This window comes from Neoarius graeffei, chromosome 15, assembly GCF_027579695.1.
Source record: "Neoarius graeffei isolate fNeoGra1 chromosome 15, fNeoGra1.pri, whole genome shotgun sequence".
In the NCBI taxonomy this organism is placed as follows: domain Eukaryota; kingdom Metazoa; phylum Chordata; class Actinopteri; order Siluriformes; family Ariidae; genus Neoarius; species Neoarius graeffei.
The window spans coordinates 26,024,295-26,049,098 of record NC_083583.1 but is presented as its reverse complement, the minus strand read 5'-3'; the positions used below and the strand labels follow the sequence as shown (position 1 = coordinate 26,049,098).

At 40.8% G+C, this 24,804-nt stretch overlaps 1 protein-coding gene across 1 annotated transcript in view; it reads left to right on the top strand.

Moving 5' to 3' along the window:
• Positions 1-24,589, top strand: part of plekho2 (pleckstrin homology domain containing, family O member 2) — a 27,494-nt gene extending 2,905 nt beyond the window's left edge. The window contains exons 2-6 of the mRNA XM_060941089.1: positions 8,672-8,821; positions 10,883-11,005; positions 20,353-20,457; positions 20,758-20,856; positions 20,988-24,589. Coding sequence (XP_060797072.1) covers positions 8,672-8,821; positions 10,883-11,005; positions 20,353-20,457; positions 20,758-20,856; positions 20,988-23,039 — 2,529 coding nt within the window. The 3' untranslated portion in view covers positions 23,040-24,589. The remainder of the gene's footprint in view (positions 1-8,671; positions 8,822-10,882; positions 11,006-20,352; positions 20,458-20,757; positions 20,857-20,987) is intronic.
• Positions 24,590-24,804: the final 215 nt, after the last annotated feature.

Sequence of the window (24,804 nt, the reverse complement as noted above, 5' to 3'; positions counted from 1 at the left end):
GATGAAAACATTAAACAGACATAATCATGAACAGGGCAGACAGACACAGTAATATTAAGTAAACCTTAAAACCAGTAAACCTGGACTTAGGAAAAGAAACATCACGCGCGCACACACACACACACAAGAGATTCTCAGATTCAAGGCTCGGAATTGAGCTTAATAACAACCAGCGATGTGGGAAGGCATTATATATATAGTACTAGGGTGCTGGAATTTTATGCCACATACACGTGATGTGTGCCATCTACATATTAATAATATTATTATTTTAGCAGCTGCAGTTAAAGGAATCCTGAACACCCACTGGACCAATATCCTTGCAAACAAAAACACTTTGTGAATACAAAATATAACACCAGGTTTAATTAGACAAATTAATGAGAGTGAAATAAAGAACAGGTGAACACAGTCAGCGAAACTAGCCTGAGTTTCCCAAAAGCATTGTAGCACAAAGATCATCGTTAAATGGTAATGCAAGCAGCACAACGAACACTCTCTCCTAGTTAAGATGCTCTTAGGGTTAAGAGGCTTTTGGGAAACCCACCCCTAATCACTTGGATGGAGATGGAAATGAGGAGGAAGTAAAGTGAAACACATTGTGCATGCAGTATATTGTTACCATTTGCATATATATATATATATATATATATATATATATATATATATATATATATATATATATTAGTGCTGTCAAAATTGTCGCGTTATTAACGCGTTAACTTGACTCAATTTTAACGGCGATAATTTTTTTTTATCGCGAGATTAACGCTCTGTGACATGATGCCACGCCCCGCACAGCCAGAGTCCTCTGCCCTCCCCCGAAGAGCCACGGTGCTCGGCTTAGGTTTCATTTTCCCATCGGCGGCTCCAGCCCCACTTTGCAGTGGCTGTGACAAGACGTGTTATGCTCTGCAATAAAAAAAAAAAACATTGGTACAACCAGTGTTCGAACTATGCCTATATTTTCGGGGGGTCCCTTTTTTTCCCTTGGGGGGGTGCTTGCGCTTGTCTCAGAGCGCAATCTCCATTGCGCGCTCACTTCGGATATGCAAATGCTTCCCGTTACACACGATTGCTATGTCAATAAACATCATTTTGCCAATATTTTAGAGACCCCCCAACATTTCCCAAATCATGTTTTCAAGGGATCTCATGTCTGTTTCAGGGGATCGCGGATCCCCCGTGTACCCCTGTAGTTCGAACGGTGAGCAAGCCTATTCACTTTTTTATGCTGATAAGAGAATTACAATGGTTTTTCATGTGACAAAAATGTGCGATTAAATTGCGATTAATCGCGAGTTAACTATAACAGTCGCGACATTAATCGCGATTAAATGTTTTAATCGCTTGACAGCACTAATATATAAAATCTTTGTTGAAATATATAGAGAGGATATTACACAGATGCATGAAGATATTTCATGAGTGAGTGAAGCGAATGAGTAAGAATATTTTCAACAGAAGATAAACTTCGTATCTTCATGCCACCGTGTAATGTTCTTTATATTATATAGACACATCCACAAAAAAAAAAAACGCAGGTTAAACAAAAGAATTTTAATTCTGAACCAGTTTGCCATTTTGACAATGTGTGTTTAATCAGCGGGAAAACACTGGGAGTGACATCATCAGAGTGAAATATCGGGAATTATTATACATATGGGCCACTTTTTCCATGGAATAAAAACATGTATTCTATTCCCTTCTAGTGGGTTTATTGATGCCGTGCAATATTGTTATTATATCGCTTATCCTCCATGTATTATGCCGCTGTCCCCAGTGGGTCATATTGTTAGCATATTGCACATTGTCAAGACAACACGACGTCACACATTGGCGCTCATGCGAAGAGCCAATGACAAAACTTTTCTTCTGCGCATGCGCACAATCATTTCTTTGTCAGCCGGGAAAGAGAGAAGACGAGGCTAATCCAGTGTTAGGTTTAAGCACTAAATAAACTGAAAACTGAAACTAAAGATGCGTTGAACACCCAAAAGGCTACCAAAACTTCATTATATATTCTTTATGCATATTTACAAGCGAAAAACATACCAACAGACATATAAAAAAACTGGAAAAGAGACACGTCGGAGACATAAAACTTCCATGCTAGCGAGTGACTGTGACAGTTTGTACACAAACACGGCGACGAGGTTTGCTTCATTAAAAGCGGAAAATTTAAAGAGAATTTTGAAAGAGACAGACACACTGAACACCCGAAAGGCTACTAAAACCTCACTGGATATTCTTCACACTCATTTACAAGAGAAAAACATACCAACAGACATCGAAAAATTGGAAAAGAGAGCAATAGCGGAAATATTGTCAAAGTTCTACTTGGAGGTGAGGAAAAGTGACGGAGACTCTTACAAGAGGACTTCACTCGTGGACTTCACTCAGCAAAGCGCGTTTGTTTTGAACAATTGCAATGTAACAGTTAACTACTACCAAAGTAACTTTGAACTTGAACTGTCAACCTGGATATAGCTTGTATATAAGTTGGGTTGTTGTTCAGGCTTTTTGAACTTGTACCATTTTTATTGTTAGAACTTTGCCTTTGTACATTGGATTAACAAAACATCAAATTACATTCAATCAGAATCAGCATGCAATATTGGTAAGTTACCCCCCTGTTCTTAACTTTTTGTAAAATCTATAATTGTTCCATCGAATGTGTATGTATAATAATAATAATAATATTGGTTGGCTTTTTTCGTGGTCTGTCAGATATATTCCATTCAGCAAGCACGATCTTGAACTCGACTTCTACTTGTTCAAGATCATACTAGCTGAATGGAATATATCTGATAGACCACGAAGAAAGCCAGCCGATATTATATTTAAATATGTCACTTAAATCCGCGATGCATTTTGTATGAAAGATATGAGTTTTTCAATACAAGAAGATAAACTTCATATCTTCAAGCTAATGTGATTTTTTTTTTTAATTATATAGACACATTCACAAACAAAAAGTACCCAAATTTTTCAAAACAGTTCATCGATTTCCTCACAAGTAAGGATATTGGAAAATGTCACCGTTTCAGTTCTCAATGTCCTGGATGTAGTTTGTATGAAAAATACGAGTGGTGTCTTTCCCAGTAAAACAGTCATGTCTATATAATATATAGTCTCAAGTTAACAAGCATGCATGACACCTTTTTTTTTTTTTTTTCAAATGTCAGCTACCGGTACATACATTTAGTTTTACTTTGACTTTGAGACATCAGTGTGTAATTATTCTGTAAATTTGTTTTCATGAAACACACAATTTGTCAGGCGGCACGGTGGTGTAGTGGTTAGCGCTGTCGCCTCACAGCAAGAAGGTCCGGGTTCGAGCCCCGTGGCCGGCGAGGGCCTTTCTGTGCGGAGTTTCCATGTTCTCCCCGTGTCCGCGTGGGTTTCCTCCGGGTGCTCCGGTTTCCCCCACAGTCCAAAGACATGCAGGTTAGGTTAACTGGTGACTCTAAATTGACCGTAGGTGTGAATGGTTGTCTGTGTCTATGTGTCAGCCCTGTGATGACCTGGCGACTTGTCCAGGGTGTACCCCGCCTTTCGCCCGTAGTCAGCTGGGATAGGCTCCAGCTTGCCTGCGACCCTGTAGAAGGATAAAGCGGCTACAGATAATGAGATGAGATGAGACACAATTTGTCAGTGTTGTACGTAGAAGTACTGATGACACTCTTAGACAAGTGTCTTGCAACACACCTTATCTCACATCATACCATACTATAATAGAAACCATTAACTAATGTAGAAAAGATCACTTCATGCAGGTTTTGTATCTCGTAGCTACACTCTTGATTGTTTTTACACCGATCTTGTTCACTTGCTTCTGGAACGTTGATGGAAACTTTGAAATCCTCAGACAGCTTGCATTAGACTATGTTCTTTCTCACTTTGGCTCTGCCAGATACGTAAATAGAAATGTGCATGTGAACGTAGAGAATGGGCCTGAAGAGAGGTCTTGTTTGAGCCAAGTATCATATAATGCCATTTGAAGACATTTGCATTGCCACATTGAAACACTGTGACATTGACGTTGACAGAAATAAGTTATTTAAAGACTGCTGGAAGGAAGAGTCTCGTATGTGTTACTCTGGAGTCAGTCAGTGTTCTAGAAGTATCTGTTATACTCTGAAAAGTGCATTCGAATAGAACTTCTATAAAACCCTACGCTGTGCTACACATTTAGCGTCTTTCCTTTTTTAGTAATAAACTGACACATTGGTTCAGTGCATCACCAAAGCATCCAGTGTAGGGGGAATTACAGGAGCAGCATTGGGAAACACTGTTTTACAGCAAGAAACAGCCCTTTCCGCTATTGCACCGCTATCCTGCAGCACAGTGCCAACCTTTCACCAGCTGAAGTTAGCACTACGAAAGAGGTTGGTTAATTCCAGCACCGACAACGGCAAATTATTTATGTTACTGCATCTGTATCAGTGCCCTTAAAACTAACTGTTGATTCATTGTGTATTTTTTTCCATGGCTTATATTCAGGCCTGTGTAACAGAAAGGCTGTTGGTGCACCCAGAGAGAAAGTTTCAGTTTCAGGAAATGTAAAATAAAAGAGGAAGTTGTACATTTTGCAGCACTAAACTGGGCGTTGATATTAACTCTGCCTGTGTAGCTTTGCAGATGTTTGATCAGTCTGAAGCGTCTGCTTTGGCAAGGTGTGCTGAAAATGCAGCTGTGTTTTCCTTTTAACATAAACCAGTGCATTCCTTAATTTCATTATTTAATTCTGTAATATTAACCAGTGCTTGGATCTGGAGCCCAAGCTCACGATAGAGTCCCCATCTGCCTCCATGCCCTGTGATGAGCCTGTGAAGCTATGAAGTGGCATCTGTTTCAGGCTGTGTTTATTGCATGATAATGAGTGAATGGAAAATCAAGTTTCATTTAATATGGCAAGGAAAGAAAGACCTAGCTGCCTGCAGTGGCACCAGGCTGTAGATGTGGGGCACTTATGTGAGGATTCATAAAATATACAAAACTGGGAGCCTTTTCATACGAGTGCACTGGGTCCAGCCCGTTTCCTGATTCTCTCTTTCTCTCTCTCTCTCTCTCCCTGGCTCCCACACATATAGGGATGGGCAGTATGATATAATATGATTATTTATACCACAGCACTGTTGAATTTTTGATTCTGATTGGTAATTCAACATGTAAGCACTAAGTCTTCTGTCACAAGAAAGTCTTCAGCACAGCAGACTTTGTACTTCCTGGTTTCTCTGTAAGAGAACAAGCTGCACTTTTTGTCTTATAACTATCAAAAAAAAAAAGTCAGACTGGTGAGGGGATGATCATTTGTAGCTACTGTAATGTATGTGATATCAGGAATGGACATTCCACAATGTTAAACATAACTAAACAGTAATAAGCATCATGTGTCATTCATTAATAAATGAATTAAAAGTCGTAATTGTTGGCAAATCGCTGTAGTATAAGAGGAATACGACATCAGGATCTTTTTGGACAATGAAATATTTTTATTCTTTTTTAAAAATTCTTTGTCCTTTTCCTTGTAAAATATTTGTATAAGCACTGAATTACGTAGTGATAGACAGGATCCAAGTGGAAGTCCGTAGCAAAGGTCAGAATAAGGGCATGCGTAATGTAAACGGGGCAAACAGGTACAGGTCTAAACCAGGGAACAGGAACGAGAACAAGAATCACGGAAAAGAGAATGAGGGAATACAATGCTCCCAAACATTAACAAGCAAGACTTCACAAATATAAATGTTATCACTGAGGGTATAACTAGACAAACTAATTAGGGAATAATAATAATCAGGGAAACACCAATCAATGACAAGATCAGATGGGGATAAAAACAGAAACTGTATATACACATATGTTGCATGGCCTACCCCAACTCTCGTATTACTAGATATTGTGTTATTTCCTACTCTGTTGCACCAGTCTCAAAGCACTGGCACACGCCACCTCGGTAATACATTTCATAAGAGGGCAGCCATTCACCATTCGGTCTTCGCCTGGCTATTGTTTGTGGTTGCACTACACACTGGGCGAGTGTGTCTTAGTTCCTGTTAACACTGTACTGGACAGATTTACTTCCTCTTTTTCATTGAGCTCAAAGACGCTTTTGGGCAGTCGGCTGGCAATATAGCCCCCAACTTTAATAACTTTAATACTTATTGAGTGCAAAATTTATACAAATATGATCTAATGCACTGTACATGTTAACACTATACACATTATATCATAACAAAAACCTAGGGTTGCACACACACACATGCGCGCACATGCATAAAACGGAGATGTATATATCTCATCTCATTATCTCTAGCCGCTTTATCCTTCTACAGGGTCGCAGGCAAGCTGGAGTCTATCCCATCCGACTACGGGCGGAAGGCGGGGTACACCCTGGACAAGTCGCCGTGTCATCACAGGGCTGACACATAGACACAGACAACCATTCACACTCACATTCACACCTACGGTCAATTTAGAGCCACCAGTTAACCTAACCTGCATGTCTTTGGACTGTGGGGGAAACCGGAGCACCCGGAGGAAACCCACGCGGACACGGGAAGAACATGCAAACTACGGGGCTCGAACCCAGGACCTTCTTGCTGTGAGGCGACAGCGCTAACCACTACACCACTGTGCCACCCATGTATATATAAACAAAATTTAAAATGTAATATATAGACTATACTAAAATAATTATTTAAAGGAAATAGCAAACAATAATGTTATAAATCATTAGCTAACCTAAATAAACGTGTCAGATTTAAAATGATCTAAACTAACGTAGGTTGTAGGAATCTGTAGGTACTCAGTAGTGGATTCTGCATGGTGGCTCGTTGGTTGCTTGGTTTGATTTTAGCTGATAACAGAAGGCACTTTTATTCTGTTCATGATCTGTTTACGCCTTAACAGTGGAATTTGACACATTGCCTTCACTCACTATACAGTATTGTAAAGCAACACAATTGTCATTTATTCTAAAAACACCCAGTTTTCCTTGGATAGAAATCCCAACTGTTTTTTTTTCCCCTCGTGCTTAGGGATCCTACTAAATATAAAGGTGAGAATATAGCAGAACTGCTGCTAAAATCAGACAGTTTCAAATTCACAGGATTTATCAGTTATTTCATAATCTTTATTTCACCTTGTTTCTCGCAGGTCACAATGAGTATGTAATAATTTTACTCATTCTTGGTCATGTTTGTTAGAGAGAGACGGAGCCACAAAAAAGTGATTAGTATTGCTCTGTTCTTGATAAAACCTTAAAGTAGGCCATTTTCATCTGAACATAACATAAGTGTTAAGAAGACCATTGGAGGATTCCATCCGTACATGCAGATGATTCGACTTTAGTGGTATGTTGGTTGAAACCCAGCAGGTCAGCCCTGTCTACAGAGGACAATATTAGATTCATCCCAGATGCAGCCATTCACTTCTCTGCGTGCAGCTTTTATACGGAACACATGTTGGTTAAGGTGTGACCTGCTCAAAAACCTCCTAGAAGCAGAGTTATGAGTATTTAGCTGACTCGTATTAAATATCGAATGAGATTAGATTTTTTTTTTTAAAATATATCACAACACTGTTGCAGTCAGCCAGTTCCTAATCTTTGTCAGTGAATTCAGATAGCATCTCTGATCATTTCCTGCCTAAACCTAAAACCCTGAACCTCCTCATCTGCTCTAGGCCGTGGACGTTCACTGACAGGACTTTCTGTCACCTTTCACATGAGTTTGTTTAATGCTAAGAGCCAAATGGTGCTCTGTGTATCTAAACTCCTTTATGCAGTATAGATTTTTCCACTGTGAGTCTTCAGCAGCGGGGGCGTTGGGATGCAGCATGCACCGTGCTCCAGTTTTCCCGTCTGTATGTGCAAAACAAAAGAGCCTCTCCGATGTCCACCCCCACCTCTCCTTCCTCGGTAGAGACAGGCAGAGCCTGCGTTGGCTTGGTTGAGCGAGGACGTTTCCTGGACAAAGGCATTGTGTGGCACGGTGTTACTCCTATTATCCTGGCCTTTTTTCCTCTGTCGGACAGCTGCGCCTTCCCTGTTAGCGCTAACCCATCCCTGCACTTTCCAAAGGCCAAGAGAAAGTGGAAAAACAGCCCTTTAAAGACGCATCCTGAGAGACATTTCCTGCTCTCAAAACCAGTGAAGTTAAAACAGTCACATTATTGAACATTTATACACATATACGCAGTAACTTTTAGCTGTTGCTGCCATATATGTCTTCAGATTTATAATCATTTTTAACCTAAAATGTGCTTCACCTTGACAGGTAGTGCTCTTAGAATGTTAGGAAGCAATTCTATGCTATTTTATATGCTGAATAAGATTGCTTATCTTTCATCTTACTTTATCAGCGGTAAATCACACAAAGAACTGCTTCATTTTTAGGTGCTGCCTCTTCAAAAAGTGATAAGAAATTGCTGTAAAATATAAATTGTAAATTTGCCTACTGTGTCTAAGATTGAACCACTGTTATATGAGTCATCTATAACTCCTACATCAGCAGAAAACACTAACCAGTCTACCCACTCTGCTCTCCCACCGTAATGCCCACTCAGGAATTTTTTAAAAAATAAATGCCAAACGAAGCAGATGACTTGTCCCACTGTGCAACCTTGACTTCCTTCCCTCCTTTTTTTCCCCCTCCACATGTGCTAGGATGTTAAAGATGAGCCAGCCAAGCCCAAAGAAACAACGTTCACAGGCAAAGCAGGCTGGTTGAAGAAATCCTCGGGGAAGTTCCTGAGCAGCTACAAGGACCGCTACGTCCAGCTGGACAAAACTGAGTTCGCAGTGTATGAGAATGAGGTAACAAGCCGATGACTGCTGATTCATCATGGGCTGAGAATGATCCTAAAACATTGGAATAGTATTTACAGTCTCAGTAGCTCCGTGGTTAAGCTTCTGAGTTCCTAGTGGTTGTGAGTTAAAATCCCAGAACGTCTAGATCCCCAAAGGGCTCTTCAGAAAGGTCCTTAAATGGGTAACTGCTCCAGTGCACTGTACAAAGGCTGACCCTGTTTGCTAAGCCCAGCTTCCTTTCAAACTGGGATATGTGAAAAACAGTAATTTCACAATTAGAATAAATTACTAATTTTATTAACAAGTACGAGAAGCAGCTTATAGATACCAGTTTAACAGAATGCAAACTGCATGTCTAAATCACCCCACACTTGCTTTAAAACTGTTTGGATACAATATATAGTACTGCTCAGAGCATTCTAAGAGTGAAATCTGTGCATAGACGTACAAAAACACCTAGAATTAAACATTACAGTACGCTGGCATAATATACAGTTGTGCTCATAAGTTTACATACCCTGGCAGAATCTATGATTCTTTGACCATTTTTCAGAGAATATGAATGATAACACAAAAACATCTTTTCCACTCATGCTTAGTGTTTGGGTGAAACCATTTATTGTCAAACGACTGTGTTTTCTCTTTTTAAATCATAATGACAACAGAAACTACCCAAATGACCCTGATCAAAAGTTCACATACCCTGGTGATTTTGGCCTGATAACATGCACAGAAGTTGACACAAATGGGTTTGAATGGCTACTAAAGGTAGCATCCTCACCTGTGATCTGTTTGCTTGTAATCAGTGTGTGTGCATAAAAGCTGAGTGAGTTTCTGGGATCCAGACAGACTCTTGCATCTTTCATCCAGCCACTGATGTTTCTGGATTCTGAGTCATGGGGAAAGCAAAAAATTGTCAACGGATCTACGGGAAAAGCTAGTTGAACTGTATAAAACAGGAAAAGGATACAAAAAGATATCCACGGAATTGATAATGCCAGTCAGCAGTGTTCAAACTGTGATTAACAAATGGAAAATCAGGGGCTCTGTTAAAACCAAACCACGGTCAGGTAGACCAACAAAAATTTATGCCAAACAGCACAGAGACAAGCCTCAAAACTTCTGGAACAAGGTAATTTGGAGTGATGAGACCAAAATTGAACTTTTTGGCCACAACCATAAACGTTACATTTGGAGAGGTGTCAACAAGGCCAATGATGAAAGGAACACCATTCCTACTGTAAAGCACGGAGGTGGATCGCTGATGTTTTGGGGATGTGTGAGCTACAAAGGCACAGGAAACTTGGTCACAGTTGAAGGAAAGATGAATGCAGCACGTTATCAGCAAATACTGGAGGCAAATTTGCACTCATCAGCCCGGAAGCTGCGCATGGGACGTACTTGGACGTTCCAACATGACAACGATCCAAAACACAAGGCCAAGTCGACCTGTCATTGGCTACAGCAGAACAAAGTGAAGGTTCTGGAGTGGCCATCTCAGTCCCCTGACCTCAATATCATCGAGCCACTCTGGGGAGATCTCAAACGCGCAGTTCATGCAAGACCGCCCAGGAATTTACAGGAACTGGAGGCTTTTTGCCAAGAAGAATGGGCAGCTTTACCATCTGAGAAAATAAACAGCCTCATCCACAACTACCACAAAAGACTTCAGGCTGTCATTGATGTTAGAGGGGGCAATACACGTTATTAAGAACTGGGGTATGTAAACTTTTGATCAGGGTCATTTGGATGTTTTTTGTTGTCATTATGATTTAAAAATAGAAAACACAGTTGTTTATCAATAAATGGCTTCACCCAACCACTAACCATGAGTGGGGAAAAAAGTTTTTGTGTTATCATTCATATTCTCTGAAAAAAGGCCAAGAAAGCAAAAATTCTGCCAGGGTATGTAAACTTATGAGCACAAGTGTATCTCTGTGATTCTTAAAGAGCCTTTTTTCTTTCTACATTCTTAACATGTTAACCTGAAAGTTTTGCTCAAATCCTTTCTTTTATGGTCTTGTTTAAATCTGGATATAAACAAGCCCTTTCCCCACGTTCACTCAGGACTTAAAGAACTGCATGGAACGTCTGGACTTGGAAAACTATGACAAATGCCACGAGTTACGCAGCCCTTTCAAGAAGAAATACAGGCTGATACTGATACGAGCACCCAAGAGTGCTAGTAAGGTAAGTCTCGACCCTTCCAGTTAATTATGAGTAACATTGCAATGTCAGACGTGGCACACTGCAGCAGTCTTCTCTTGTCTGTAATATAAAGAGGGGCTCTCATCGATTAACAATGCAATGCAAAGCAAGGGCAGATCAGCAGACTTTGACGTCAGCCGTTCAATATGGCACGCAGTAAAAAGCACACTAGGGCTTTGTGTGGGCTGCTGTGAGTCAGACCCATAAATGTCCAGCCTCATCCAGTCCCTATATCACTCATTCTTCATGCTTTATCTCTTTCTGACATTTTGCACTAGTAAGGATGAACTTTAAACAGGAACTGACTACATGACAGTGTGCAGTGGAGCTGACCGGAAGTGGCGAGTCACATGGCGCGATTGGGAATTTCATCTGAATTTTCACGAGTGTTTGTAGTTGCACCACCAAAATTGTACTTTACGATGATCTGTATGAGAGATAAAAATATTCCTAATATTATGTATCCCTGATATTATGTAATATTACAATTCACCAAAGCCAAAAGAGAATTTTATTGGCTTACAGTTTTAACATACCATAATATACTAAATAAAGAGGAACCTCCTTCTCCCCACACACTGAGGTAATGCTCATACACCTATCTGTCATAGAGCAAAAATACATCGCTGTTTCTCTTTATAGAAGAAAATGTTTAAGCCTGAAAAATACAGGGTGTTTCAAAAAATTTGATATTATTTGAGATGTAAATATCCCAGAAACTACATAGTCTGGGCAAATGAAACCGAACAGGTTTAATGTTGAGCAATATAAGATTTATTCCTCAAAATCTGAACGAGAAATTCAAAGGTATGTGGATTCCATGAACGATTTCACAAATTTTCAATATGCGTGCCACCTGAGACGGCACACGTCAAGTCGGTAGTCCAGCTCCTGTCAAACACGCTGCAGCATTTCTTTGCTAATATTCTTTTCTGGTAACAGGGCATTTTTAAAGAATTCTCTCATAAATGCACGCTGCACAGTCTTGTTCGACTGTGTTCGAGCGTACTCTAACACACAAAACGTCTTTTCTTTTCCAGTGAACGGCATTTCTATGCCTAAAAATATCAAAACAACACTAAACATAAAATTTTGACCTGTTTCCACACATGCTGTTAAAATTTGAGGTCAACTGAACAAGAATTAGCAAAGTTATTAGATTGTGAAATCATATAAAAATTTTTGGAAACACCCTGTACAATGTACATATTTACCAAAATTATGGTCAGTAGCTGTTTTTAAAATGAATATCTCGTGCTGCTTAAAACTAGCCACAAAATATTTCTGTTGCTTTCAAGTGTGTGCCAGATGTTCTTCTGTAGTTTAAAGGTGAAATGGGTCCAACTGGGACAAGTGGAGTCGATCTTGTATCAGAAAACTGTCTCAAATCCAAATCCAATTTTAAACAACAGCCAAAAAAAGTCAAATAGAAATATTTCATTGTAAAAATTATAATTAGAAAAGATAAAAACAGGGGGCGGCACGGTGGTGTAGTGGTTAGCGCTGTCGCCTCACAGCAAGAAGGTCCTGGGTTCGAGCCCCGTGGCCGGCGAGGGCCTTTCTGTGCGGAGTTTGCATGTTCTCCCCGTGGGTTTCCTCTGGGTGCTCCGGTTTCCCCCACAGTCCAAAGACATGCAGGTTAGGTTAACTGGTGACTCTAAATTGACCGTAGGTGTGAATGTGAGTGTGAATGGTTGTCTGTGTCTATGTGTCAGCCCTGTGATGACCTGGCGACTTGTCCAGGGTGTACCCCGCCTCTCGCCCGTAGTCAGCTGGGATAGGCTCCAGCTTGCCTGCAACCCTGTAGAACAGGATAAAGCGGCTAGAGATAATGAGATGAGATGAAGATAAAAACACGGGGAAGCCCCTAACCCCCTGCTGCGCCCCAGGCTGCTCTGGGTATGTTGTGCGTTGCTCTGGATAAGAGCATCTGCTAAATGCCTGCAATGTAACATACCGTCTGTATTTACTGTAGTTATATGCACATGTTGAAATGTAGCTACTGAAAGGTTTTAAATGATGTTGAGAGTAAAGTGATCCATTTTGCTTGATATCCAGCTGGCATGTTTATACAACAGATTCTTCTCAGGTTCTCATTCAGGATCAGACGTTTGGATTGACAGTACATCTCTTGCTTTGGTTCTAATAAAGCAAACTTGTGAAACCTTATTGTTGGGAAATCTAGATTTTAAATCCCAAAAGAGTGTAATCGGCCCTGCTGTGTGGGTAGGAAGGACAGCTTTCCTCTTTCCCTTGTCATTCAAATCAACCATTGCAGGCATCTTTTAGCTCAGTTAAAGTCCATCGATCCATTATCTGTAGCCACTTATCCTGTACGGGCAAGCTGGAGCCTGTCCCAGCTGATTATGGGCGAGAGTACACCCTGGACAAGTCACCAGGTCATCGCAGGGCTGACATATAGACGCACAAACAACCATTCACATCTACGGTCAATTTAGAGCCACCAATTAGCCTAACCTGCATGTCTTTGGGGGAAACCGGAGCACCCGGAGGAAACCCACGCAGACACGGGGAGAACATGCAAACTCCACACAGAAAGGCCCTCGCCGGCCGCTGGGCTCAAACCCGGGACCTTCTTGCTGTGAGGCGACAGCGCTAACCACCACACCACCGTGCCGCCCTCAGTTAAAGTCATGCTGTCTAATTAATAATGTTTCAGTTTTTAACCTAACTGCGATCAAAAGTAGTAAAAATAATAACATCAAACAAAAATCACTTAATATTCAAACTCGTATGCATTAATTATCAATAAAAATAATGAAATTATACTGAGTGCTGGCTGTTCTGGGACACAGTATGCGTTTCCGGATTGATGTTACCTGCCTTGAGGCGTGCTTGTGCATGTGGAAGGTGGATGTATTGTATAATCCAGGAATTAATCATGTATACCTAAACTGAAGGAGGCAATACTGTATCACACTAATGGCCTCTGCATGCTCTTGCGACAAGGCTTTCGCAGATAGCTTTTCGCAGACAGTTGTAATTTATCGTTGAGCGGGGAGTAATAGGCGTGCGCGATGTTATTCACCGGCACAACGCAAGGGGGCGCGAAGTCGCTAGGAGTAGTTGGTGGGTGTGGTTAGTGGAGTGTTTATCCTCCGGTTACTTATAATGACTAGAACTTTTTTTTTTTATAATGACTAGAACTGGAGTCGTATAGATGTACGTACTTCCTCGGTCAACCGCTCTTCGTGCTGCTCCATCTTCGCTCGTGTTTTTAAAAATGCCAGTCGTGAAACCAAACCAAACCGGGAAAGTGGAGAAGCGGAAGTGCGTGTACAGCGGATGTAGAGTGGACCAATCAGAGCCCTCTTGTCTGCGACGCTGTCTGCGAGGCTTCTGCGGTGGTCACAATTTTTGGGAGGTGCGCGCAGAACGTCTGCGAAGGTGGGGGGGGCTACGCAGACACTGTCTGCGACGCTATCTGCGAGGACTCGGTTGTTAGCATAAATTGGCCTTAAGAGTGCATTTTCCACCTTGGTGTGGTTTGTTTCAGTGGCTGAGAACACAGCAGTCACACTTGGGTGCAGACCAAAACACCCGCTCCAAAAGTGTCTGAGGGAGCTGGTCTCGATCTGATTCCAAGCGAATTCTAGCACAGTTTGAGCGCAGAGATAAAGAATCGACCCGACTCCAGGAAATGAAGCAAACATTTTTGGTTACAGTCTTTTTTTTTTTCTTTTTTTTTTAGATGTGAGCTGCTAAACTGAGCTGTGAGGCATCAACTGAGCTAAAGGGCAGAGCTGTAACATGCAGAAATGAGATGTGGTCTGAATATTTAGCGCAAAAATAAAACGGGGGACGTAAGGCTGAGCATTATGTGAACAAGACGTGCTATTTATATAATTTCTCCGCATTTATTTAACACTGGCTCAGTGTTTTCTGTGAGTTTCGTCCTTTTTACAAAGGTTTGTTGAACTTTGTAAATCAGTGTTTCTGAGCAGCATTTTACAAGCATATTTTCAGCCCTACATGCCCTTTTGTCAGTTTTTTAGCTTTTTGTTTTGTTTAATGAGAAATTAGATGTGAAAGCTCCCAAAGCAATCTGATCCCATTTAACCCAAAAATGAGATTGTCTGTCTTTCTTTCTTTCTTTCTTTCTTTCTTTCTTTTTTTTTTTTTTTTAAACGACACATTGTCTCTTCTGGTCCTGACTTTTCTGCCTCTTACTCAGTCAGGAAATAATGTCTGCTCAGTTTTCTTTAACCTCTGTGGTCATTATAGCATGACCAAATTGTCCTATTGAATAAATTTCCATTAGCTCAGTTCCTTTTAAGTTACATGATAGTCATGCTGTTTTTAAAGTATGTAATCCTTAATGAACTGTAAGCGTTGACCTCTCGGAGAAAATTCCCAGTGAGACAGGAAGAGCTTTGAGAAATTCAAAAGGATACCTAAGTGGTGAAACAGGCAGTATTCCTAACAGATGATGAAAATTAAGCTTTGGCAAACTCCTCAGCACTCAGCAGCTGTAAAAAGAATGTGTGCGTGTGTGTGTAAAATCTGTCTGTCACTTTTTCCTCTCACTTGAACACAGTGACCAGCCAGCTGTGTGAGTCAGGGAGCTCAGCGTATGGCTTCATTTTAACCCTCGACCTCATGAGCTTTAGCTCTACAAAAAAAGAGCTTTAGAGCCTAAAGGACACAGACTTAATAACAATTGCACTTTTAACAGTTTGGTGTCTATTGTAGATCCTGACTATGGTTTATTTTGGATAAGCAAAGAGTCTGGGGCACAAACTACTTCAGAGACACACACACACTGAGTTCAACAGCAACCAGGATGTGTATCGCACTTCATTTAAACGCCACTCACCAGAACAATGGACTGTATAAATAAACTTCAAAATGACTGAAGAATAAGAAAAGAACACTCTGGGGATTTAGGCGGTTATATAAGAAAGTAGGGTTATTTTGCTCAGGCTAAATAATTTATTGGTTCTTATTGGTCCTGCTGACTAGGAAGAAGAGTCCCATTTGTACCATATATCTTTAAAAAAGTTTGTATTTTGTAAATGACATAAGTTTATGTAAATGACATAAAACTGCAGCATTGGCTTATGGGGGAAACAGACACATTCTTGGTATTTCCATGACCATCTGTACAGATTGCAGAACTACGGAGCCCTGGAAGGGACATGGAGAAAAAAAACATAGAAGAAATTAAGATAAGATAAACTTTATTCATCCCTTTATTACTTTATTCCAGCAGCTCACAGGTAGAAAGAGTCTCATCTCATTCTCATTATCTCTAGCCGCTTTATCCTTCTACAGGGTCGCAGGCAAGCTGGAGCCTATCCCAGCTGACTACGGGCGAAAGGCGGGGTACACCCTGGACAAGTCGCCAGGTCATCACAGGGCTGACACATAGACACAGACAACCATTCACACTCACATTCACACCTACGCTCAATTTAGAGTCACCAGTTAACCTAACCTGCATGTCTTTGGACTGTGGGGGAAACCGGAGCACCCGGAGGAAACCCACGCGGACACGGGGAGAGCATGCAAACTCCACACAGAAAGGCCCTCGCCGGCCCCGGGGCTCGAACCCAGGACCTTCTTGCTGTGAGGCAACAGCGCTAACCACTACACCACCGTGCCGCCCCGTAGAAAGAGTCAGGAAAAAAAAAAAACAACAAACCAACAAGAGTGCAGTAAACTCTAATCCTGGGGTGCCGTCTGGCTTCATTAGGGGTGCTGTCAAAAAATTATATATTCTAACATTGAAATAAATAAAATGAATTAAAATTCTAAAAAATGATAGTTACACGAATGCAGATCATCGCCGCCTCATGCATCATCAAAATTTGTCTCACGGCCCCCTTTCCCATGTCACAACGTCACTGCCGGGGTCAGCGTATGGTCAGCGTGACTGCGTATATTTTATATGGGGGTGCCTTGAGAATTTGCATACTTCTGAAGGGTGCCGTGACTGAAAAAAGGTTGAGAAAAGCTGATGTACACAACAGAATAAGAAAGGAACTTAAATAAGAGTATTGTCGATAAACGATCTCCCAAATAAACGATCTCCCAAAATTTTTTCATGTAGGTCCATTGTACTTCCAGATCAGTTCAGCTACATGGAAATCAAAATAATGGAGCACGTATAAACTGAATCCATTTGGGAGATGCGTTTTTTTTTGTGTGTGTGTTTTCACAGCAGTTGAGCTGAATATTAACGTTAATGTTAACACTGGCTCTCAGTGGGTGGAACCACAGTGACTTAATAGAGATATGATGTGAGTGGTCACACAGATACCGGATATGCTGATAACGCAGCACAATTTTGGATATATATGGCTACCCACTGGCGTATGCTCAATTATTGCAGTTTCGATCATGGTTTCCATGTCACTGCACTGACCCACAAGTACCTCGACCTAAATGAAAAACTTTTGCAAGATCTCACAGAGTTTTTACGCGATCTCGCAAAAATAAATCTTTTTTTTTTTCTTCTTCTCCATGTCCCTTCCAGGGCTCTGTACAGAACAGTGTAATTGTTTTAAAAAAAGGGATTAAATGAATACATCAAGAGATATGATTCACTGATATCCATTCAAATGAATTCATCTCATTCCCTTTACAAACTGATTGTGTGCCAACAGTTCAGCACAGTGGGATTTTCATAATATCACATTTCACTGTCATTTTTAGGGATAGGAATAATTGTCTGGCTGTCAGAAAAACCATGCCAAATGTATTTTCTGTGGGCCTGTGGTGTGCTTTTATGGGGTCCACTCACATGAGCGAGCACTGTTGTTGTTACAGTGTCATGATTTCATGGTTCATCACAGTGTAAGAGCAGATGGTTACCTCACCATTTACTTTTTCAAAATACAGATTGAAATGCATTTCCATGTATTACCGTCTGCCTGTTTTTTGTTTGTTTGCCTTTTGTTTTTTTAACCAGATCATGTTTCTTACTCCAGTGGTTCTCCTCTCATATGTGTCTGGCTGCGACTCGACAAAAATTTTGCAACTCCTACCCTCAGGACTCCCCGTAAATCATTCTACAGCAGCCTCTCTATGCAGGAGGTGACAGTGAAACCCCTTAGCTGTGTAATCCACTATCGTTGTAAACGTGTTACATTGCAATCTTTCTGCATTCCTGGCACGTTTGTAACTTTATAACACAAGACGGCTATCACAGAACATATCACAGAGGAATATGGCACTGTTGACCAGAAGTGAACCTCAGCAACAGTACTTTTCCCTGCAGCCATAGGGGTTTTTTTTCAGCTTATAACAATAACATGATAAATACTTAGTGTAACTGAAATATGGAATTAGGGCATTTGATCCATTTGCTTCCTTTGTTTTGTTTTTTTATGCCTCCGCCACCGTAAGGTGCAGGAGGCATTATGTTTTCGGGTTGTCCATCTGTCCGTGCGTCCGTCCCGAAACTTTGTGAATGCGATATCTCAAAGGCTAATGAAAGGAATTTCACCAAACTTTCACCATTTGTGCGCTTTGGGACAAACATGAACTGATTAGATTTTGAGATCAAAAGGTCTAAGGTCAAGGTCACTGTGAGGTCAAATGTCTGTCCGAAAACCTTGTGAACACAATATCTCCAAGGCTGATACAAGTAATTTCACCAGGTCACAATTACTGTGAGGTCAAATGTCCATCCCCAAATCACAACTTAATAAGGCGTGTAGTCTACCGGGCGGAGGCATCCCCATCGACGCCGTTGGCGTCGAGTTCTATCTAGTTTTTCTTGTTGTCTACAGTGGTGCTTGAAAGTTTGTGAACCCTTTAGAATTTTCTATATTTCTGCATAAATATGACCTAAAACATCATCAGATTTTCACACAAGTCCTAAAAGTAGATAAAGAGAACCCAGTTAAACAAATGGGACAAAAATATTATACTTGGCCATTTATTTATTGAGGAAAATGATCCAATATTACATATCTGTGCGTGGCAAAAGTATGTGAACCTCTAGGATTAGCAGTTAATTTGAAGGTGAAATTAGAGTCAGGTGTTTTCAATCAATAGGATGACAATCAGGTGTAAGTGGGCACCCTGTTTTATTTAAAGAACAGGGATCTATCAAAGTCTGATCTTCACAACACGTTTGTGGAAGTGCATCATGGCATGAACAAAAGAGATTTCTGAGGACCTCAGAAAAAGCGTTGTTGATGCTCATCAGGCTGGAAAAGGTTACAAAACCATCTCTAAAATGTTTGGACTCCACCAATCCACAGTCAGACAGATTGTGTACAAATGGAGGAAATTCAAGACCATTGTTACCCTCCCCAGGAGTGGTCAACCAACAAAGATCACTCCAAGAGCAAGGCGTGTAATAGTCAGCAAGGTCACAAAGGACCCCAGGGTAACTTCTAAGCAACTGAAGGCCTCTCTCACATTGGGTAATGTTAATGTTCATGAGTCCACCATCAGGAGCACACTGAACAACAATGGTGTGCATGGCAGGGTTGCAAGGAGAAAGCCACTGCTGTCCAAAAAGAACATTGCTGCTCATCTGCAGTTTGCTAAAGATCACGTGGACAAGCCAGAAGACTATTGGAAAAATGTTTTGTGGACAGATGAGACCAAAATAGAACTTTCTGGTTTAAATGAGAAGCGTTATGTTTGGAGAAAGGAAAACACTGCATTCCAGCATAAGGACCTTATCCCATCTGTGAAACATGGTGGTGGTAGTATTATGGTTTGGGCCTGTTTTGCTGCATCTGGGCCAGGAAGGCTTGCCATCATTGATGGAACAATGAGTTCTGAATTATACCAGTGAATTCTAAAGGAAACTGTCAGAACATCTGTCCATGAACTGAATCTCAAGAGAAGGTGGGTCATGCAGCAAGACAACGACCCTAAGCACACAAGTCGTTCTACCAAAGAATGGTTAAAGAAGAATAAAGTTAATGTTTTGGAATGGCCAAGTCAAAGTCCTGACCTGAATCCAATCGAAATGTTGTGGAAGGACCTGAAGCGAGCAGTTCATGTGAAGAAACCCACCAACATCCCAGAGTTGAAGCTGTTCTGTACGGAGGAATGGGCCAAAATTCCTCCAGGCCGGTGTGCAGGACTGATCAACAGTTACCGGAATCGTTTAGTTGCAGTTATTGCTGCACAAGGGGCTCACACCAGATACTGAAAGCAAAGGTTCACATACTTTTGCCACTCATAGATATGCAATATTGGATCATTTTCCTCAGTAAATAAATGACCAAGTATAATATTTTTGTCTCATTTGTTTAACTGGGCATTTTATAGAACCAATTGATATTTTAGCTAGCATAGGAAGCTAATAATTTTTGGAAACTTTGCTCATTTGCTTGTAGGTCTGTGATGTCAAACTGCAGGCTCAAAATCAGGAAGAAAAAGAAGCTTGGATCAAGGCACTCAGTGATGGCATTAACAGGGCAAAGAATAAAATCTTTGATGAGGTACCCAGAAAGCATTTTTTAAATGTTGAACTTGAAAACAAAGAAACGGAAATGTATAAGTTTTTAGTGCAAGTATAATCGTTATACAGTAGAAGTTCTTAAAAATGTGAACTTAATACTTTACAGCTTCACTGAAGACTTGAATTTTATGAATAACTTATTTAGTTCAGTTAGTATGCTGACTTTAGCCTCTAGTGAGACAGTCCTGAATATACTACTTTGCTACAGTTTAATATTTATAATTACCCATACAAAATGTAATATAACTAGCATATACTGTACTTTTTTTTTTCACTACAGGTGAAAGTAGATGAAAGTTTATCTTTAGATCATGTCACACGTACTCGTCCAAAAGGAAACCGTAGTAGAAGACCACCAACCAGGATACACATGAAGGAGGTAGGCTGAGATGATTTAGACACACATGCTGTAGCAGCATCAATGAATTGTATGTCACCGCTATATTTGTTAATAATTCTAAAAGTTAGGGAACGAGACTTTACCGATTAAAGTTCTGAATTGTTTTTAAGGCTGCAAGCATTTCAGATGGAATCTTGAGACTGGACCTTGACACTGCTGACAATATGCCCAATGGTGCCCACTTCTTAGTGGATGATGCTGATGGAAAAGCCAAAGTGGATCTGGCTAAATCTTTTGAAGATATTCCAGAGGAAGCTGCAGATGAAGATACGGCGCCTCAGAAGAAAGTCCTGAAGCCTCCAATGCCTCCATCAAAGGAGAACAAACCCAGTGAAAGCCAGGACAGTGAGGACAAACATGAAGAACTTGCCCCACAGAAGAAGATTCTCATGCCACCGATGCCACCATCAAAGGAGCAGAAACCATCTGAAAATACAGAGGAGGAAAAGGGAAGTGAGGAGGAGACAGTTGTGAAGCCACCGATGCCTCCTTCAAAGGAGAATAAACCCAGTGAAAGCCAGGACAGTGAGGACAAACATGAAGAACTTGCCCCACAGAAGAAGATTCTCATGCCACCGATGCCACCATCAAAGGAGCAGAAACCATCTGAAAATACAGAGGAGGAAAAGGGAAGTGAGGAGGAGACAGTTGTGAAGCCACCGATGCCTCCTTCAAAGGAGAATAAACCCAGTGAAAGCCAGGACAGTGAGGACAAACATGAAGAACTTGCCCCACAGAAGAAGATTCTCATGCCACCGATGCCACCATCAAAGGAGCAGAAACCATCTGAAAATACAGAGGAGGAAAAGGGAAGCAAGAAGGAGACAGTTGTGAAGCCACCGATGCCTCCTTCAAAGGAGAATAAACCCATATTAAGTCCCAGTGGGGATGCCAGTGAAGATACTGCCTCAGAGAATAGTGAGTCCGAAGCAGCAACCACACCTGGCAAATCCAGTCCAGTTCAAGGTGAGACAGATGGTCCTGAAACCGTCCATCCTCCCAGTCCACCATCCAAAGACATGAAACCCAAGCAGGCACTCGACTTAAGTGATGAAGAATTTCTTTCAGAAGTTGATGAAGGTTTTCCCAGTAAAGAAAATGAGGAAGCTGAGGCAGAATCAGGTAAGACAGAAGACAAACCATTCACACTCTCAAATAAGGTCCCAAAGCCCCAAGGAGTGATGTGGGATACATCTTCTTCAGCAGTGGAGAAAAATTCTGTGGACCAAACTGCTAACGTATCTGCTGAAAGTGTAGCAAATATGATAACTCATGAACCTGCAAAACCTGCCAGTGAACTTAAATTAACTCCATATTCAACTCCAGAGGCTGTTAAAAAGAGCGTGCCCCCCCCTGCTCCACCAAAAAAGAAACCTCTTAAACCACCTGTCAAAATGGAGAACCAAGTTGTCCAGGATGACTGTGTGGTCTCAACTAATGCTTCATTTCCTGAGACTGTTTCATCCTCAGTTGAAAAAGGCTCTGAAATCACACCATCAGATGAAACAAAACTTACCACTGAAGAACCAAAAGAAGAGATTGTTATCCTGAGTCTCAGTAATTCAGGAGCAAGTGAGGACCTGGATGATGTATCTGGAGTGGAAGTAAAGTCTATAGACAGCGGCCAACTCTCTGCTGAAGACTCTGAAAGTAGTGAGCAAGTTACACCATCCACAGATAAGCTGCAAAGTAGTCTGGAAGTCTTAGATGATGTGACCAGCGAAGAGGAACTGGAGACACCGGACAGCAGCGTCCAGAAAATGGAGGATCCACTTTCAGCCATCCTAACTGTTCAGCTTGAAACCACCATGGATGACTCCAGCCCAGTTACTGGAGAAAATACGCATACCCTTCAGATCTCCAGTCCTGCCTCATCACTGAACTCCTCCTTGAAGAAACGGTCTGCATCCACGGGAGACCTTCTTGAGGAGGTGAAGGGCTTGCAACGTAAAGTGTCGATAGAGCTTGAGGAGACAGGAGAGCTGCTGGGTAAAATAGCACCCAGAGGGTCCCCTGAAGCTGGACAAGACAGTGAGGCGGTAACAGACCCAGAGATCCTTCTTGCTACAGCCATGGAGAAACTCAGGAAAGCTGACCAGTTCTTGAGAGAAGCCAAGAATTTTAAAGAGCAGGAGAACAAGAGCAATAGAACAAGCTGGTAATTGCAGAAGATGAAGATGTTGGGGTAATATTGTGTTAATGGAATCACAGAACCTACAAATGATCAAGTGCAATTATACCCCCATTACTTTTTTATACTGGACCACTGCATAGTTAATGGGTCCATCTAAAACTGTTTCGTAACCAGGTACCTTGGATTAAACTAGGGATCCAATACTGAGTATTGATATCAAACCAGCATTGCCCAGAAATGCTGGCTCAATGAATCCCTGAATTAAAGTTTTAAACTTGATTTTTGATCCCAGTTGACGTACTTGATGAGCGAGATTGTGGAAACGTAAGCACGAATGCTTCTCAGCGGATGTCAACATGTGTTCTTGCTTTCAGAATTGTGTTCTCTGAGGTTTTCTACACTGGGTTAACATGACGCTTATCCTCATGTCAGTTTGACAGTTTTGAGTTCAAGGCTTCCAGCACTGGTATCCAACTAGCACTTAAAATGACGATTATGGTAATTTAACAGAATGGTTTTGCACTCAAGTTTCCCTGCTGTGTTATATGGGCTGTACGACAGTACAGCGGTTATCCACCTTAGAGCATATTGTTTTAGTGTTCTACACACAAGCACACAAACAGGGCCACATGATGATGAAACTAGCGTCAGGTTACTTAGTGTAACGCTAAAAATAATGCAGTGGCCTTGTTCATGTTTTCTGATAATGTACATGGGAAATGCCAACTTCCTGTCTGATATCCATCATTTGGATGTCCATTTCACGGTTGACACAAAAAGCATCATGAAAAGACCTATTTTCATACTGACAGTGAGAATGCAGTTTGAATTCCTCTGCTTATCTCTATTTGATTAGAATATTCACGTTATGCTAACAGCTATTACGCTAACCTTCCATTGTCTTTTAAAGTGTTTTTTGTTTTTTTGTAAGCGTCAGGGCATACTGTACCTTTGTTATTGTCCGTGTTTTTATATGTAGAAAATGCAGTATATGGTCCAGCTACTCAGTAATAATAGCGCTAACCCCCTTTTTTTGTATGAATTTCTGGTTAGGTTTTTAATACGTTTTTATTTCAAACATAAAAATATTAGACGTGAATAGATCATGTCGTACAGGTCATTGCCTTGCACTTGTAGATGTAGCCGACTTACCAGAACATTCCTGAAACATGATTCAGAGACCCTAAAGTATTTCTCTGTGAGCATCCGCATAGCATTTATAGTTACTTTGTATAGCAATATATTAGCTCATTGTTGTTGTTTTTTTTTTTTTTCTTCATAAAGGATCTCCTTTTGTAAATAACACGTCTACCAATGAACTGCTTAATATTTAAGTTATTAATATTCTGGCATCCTGGTTCCTGTCCTTTGAAGCAAAAAAACAAAACAAACAAAACCTAATATCAAATTTACTCAGAGATACCAATGTACTGAACCGATAAATTATGTTTACCATTAAAAATATAAAAAGATCTATGATTATATATATTGTAATATATTATTTGTCACTGACTGCATTTACTAACTGGACTAATAAGGTTTTTTTTTTTGATGTCTTATGTTTAATGTGCAAAAAAAAAAGAAAAAGAGAGAGAATTTAACACACTGCTTGCTAAGCATGTTTTAATAAAAACCTTTTTCCTATTCTGGTTAGAAAGTTTTTTTTTAAACCCATTTTACATCTATATCATAAATGACTTTAGAGAAAATGATACATGAATGTTTCACATCCCCAAAATACTTGCTTATGAAGTTCTAACAGTTTCACAATGTGACACTTGCATTACTGTATT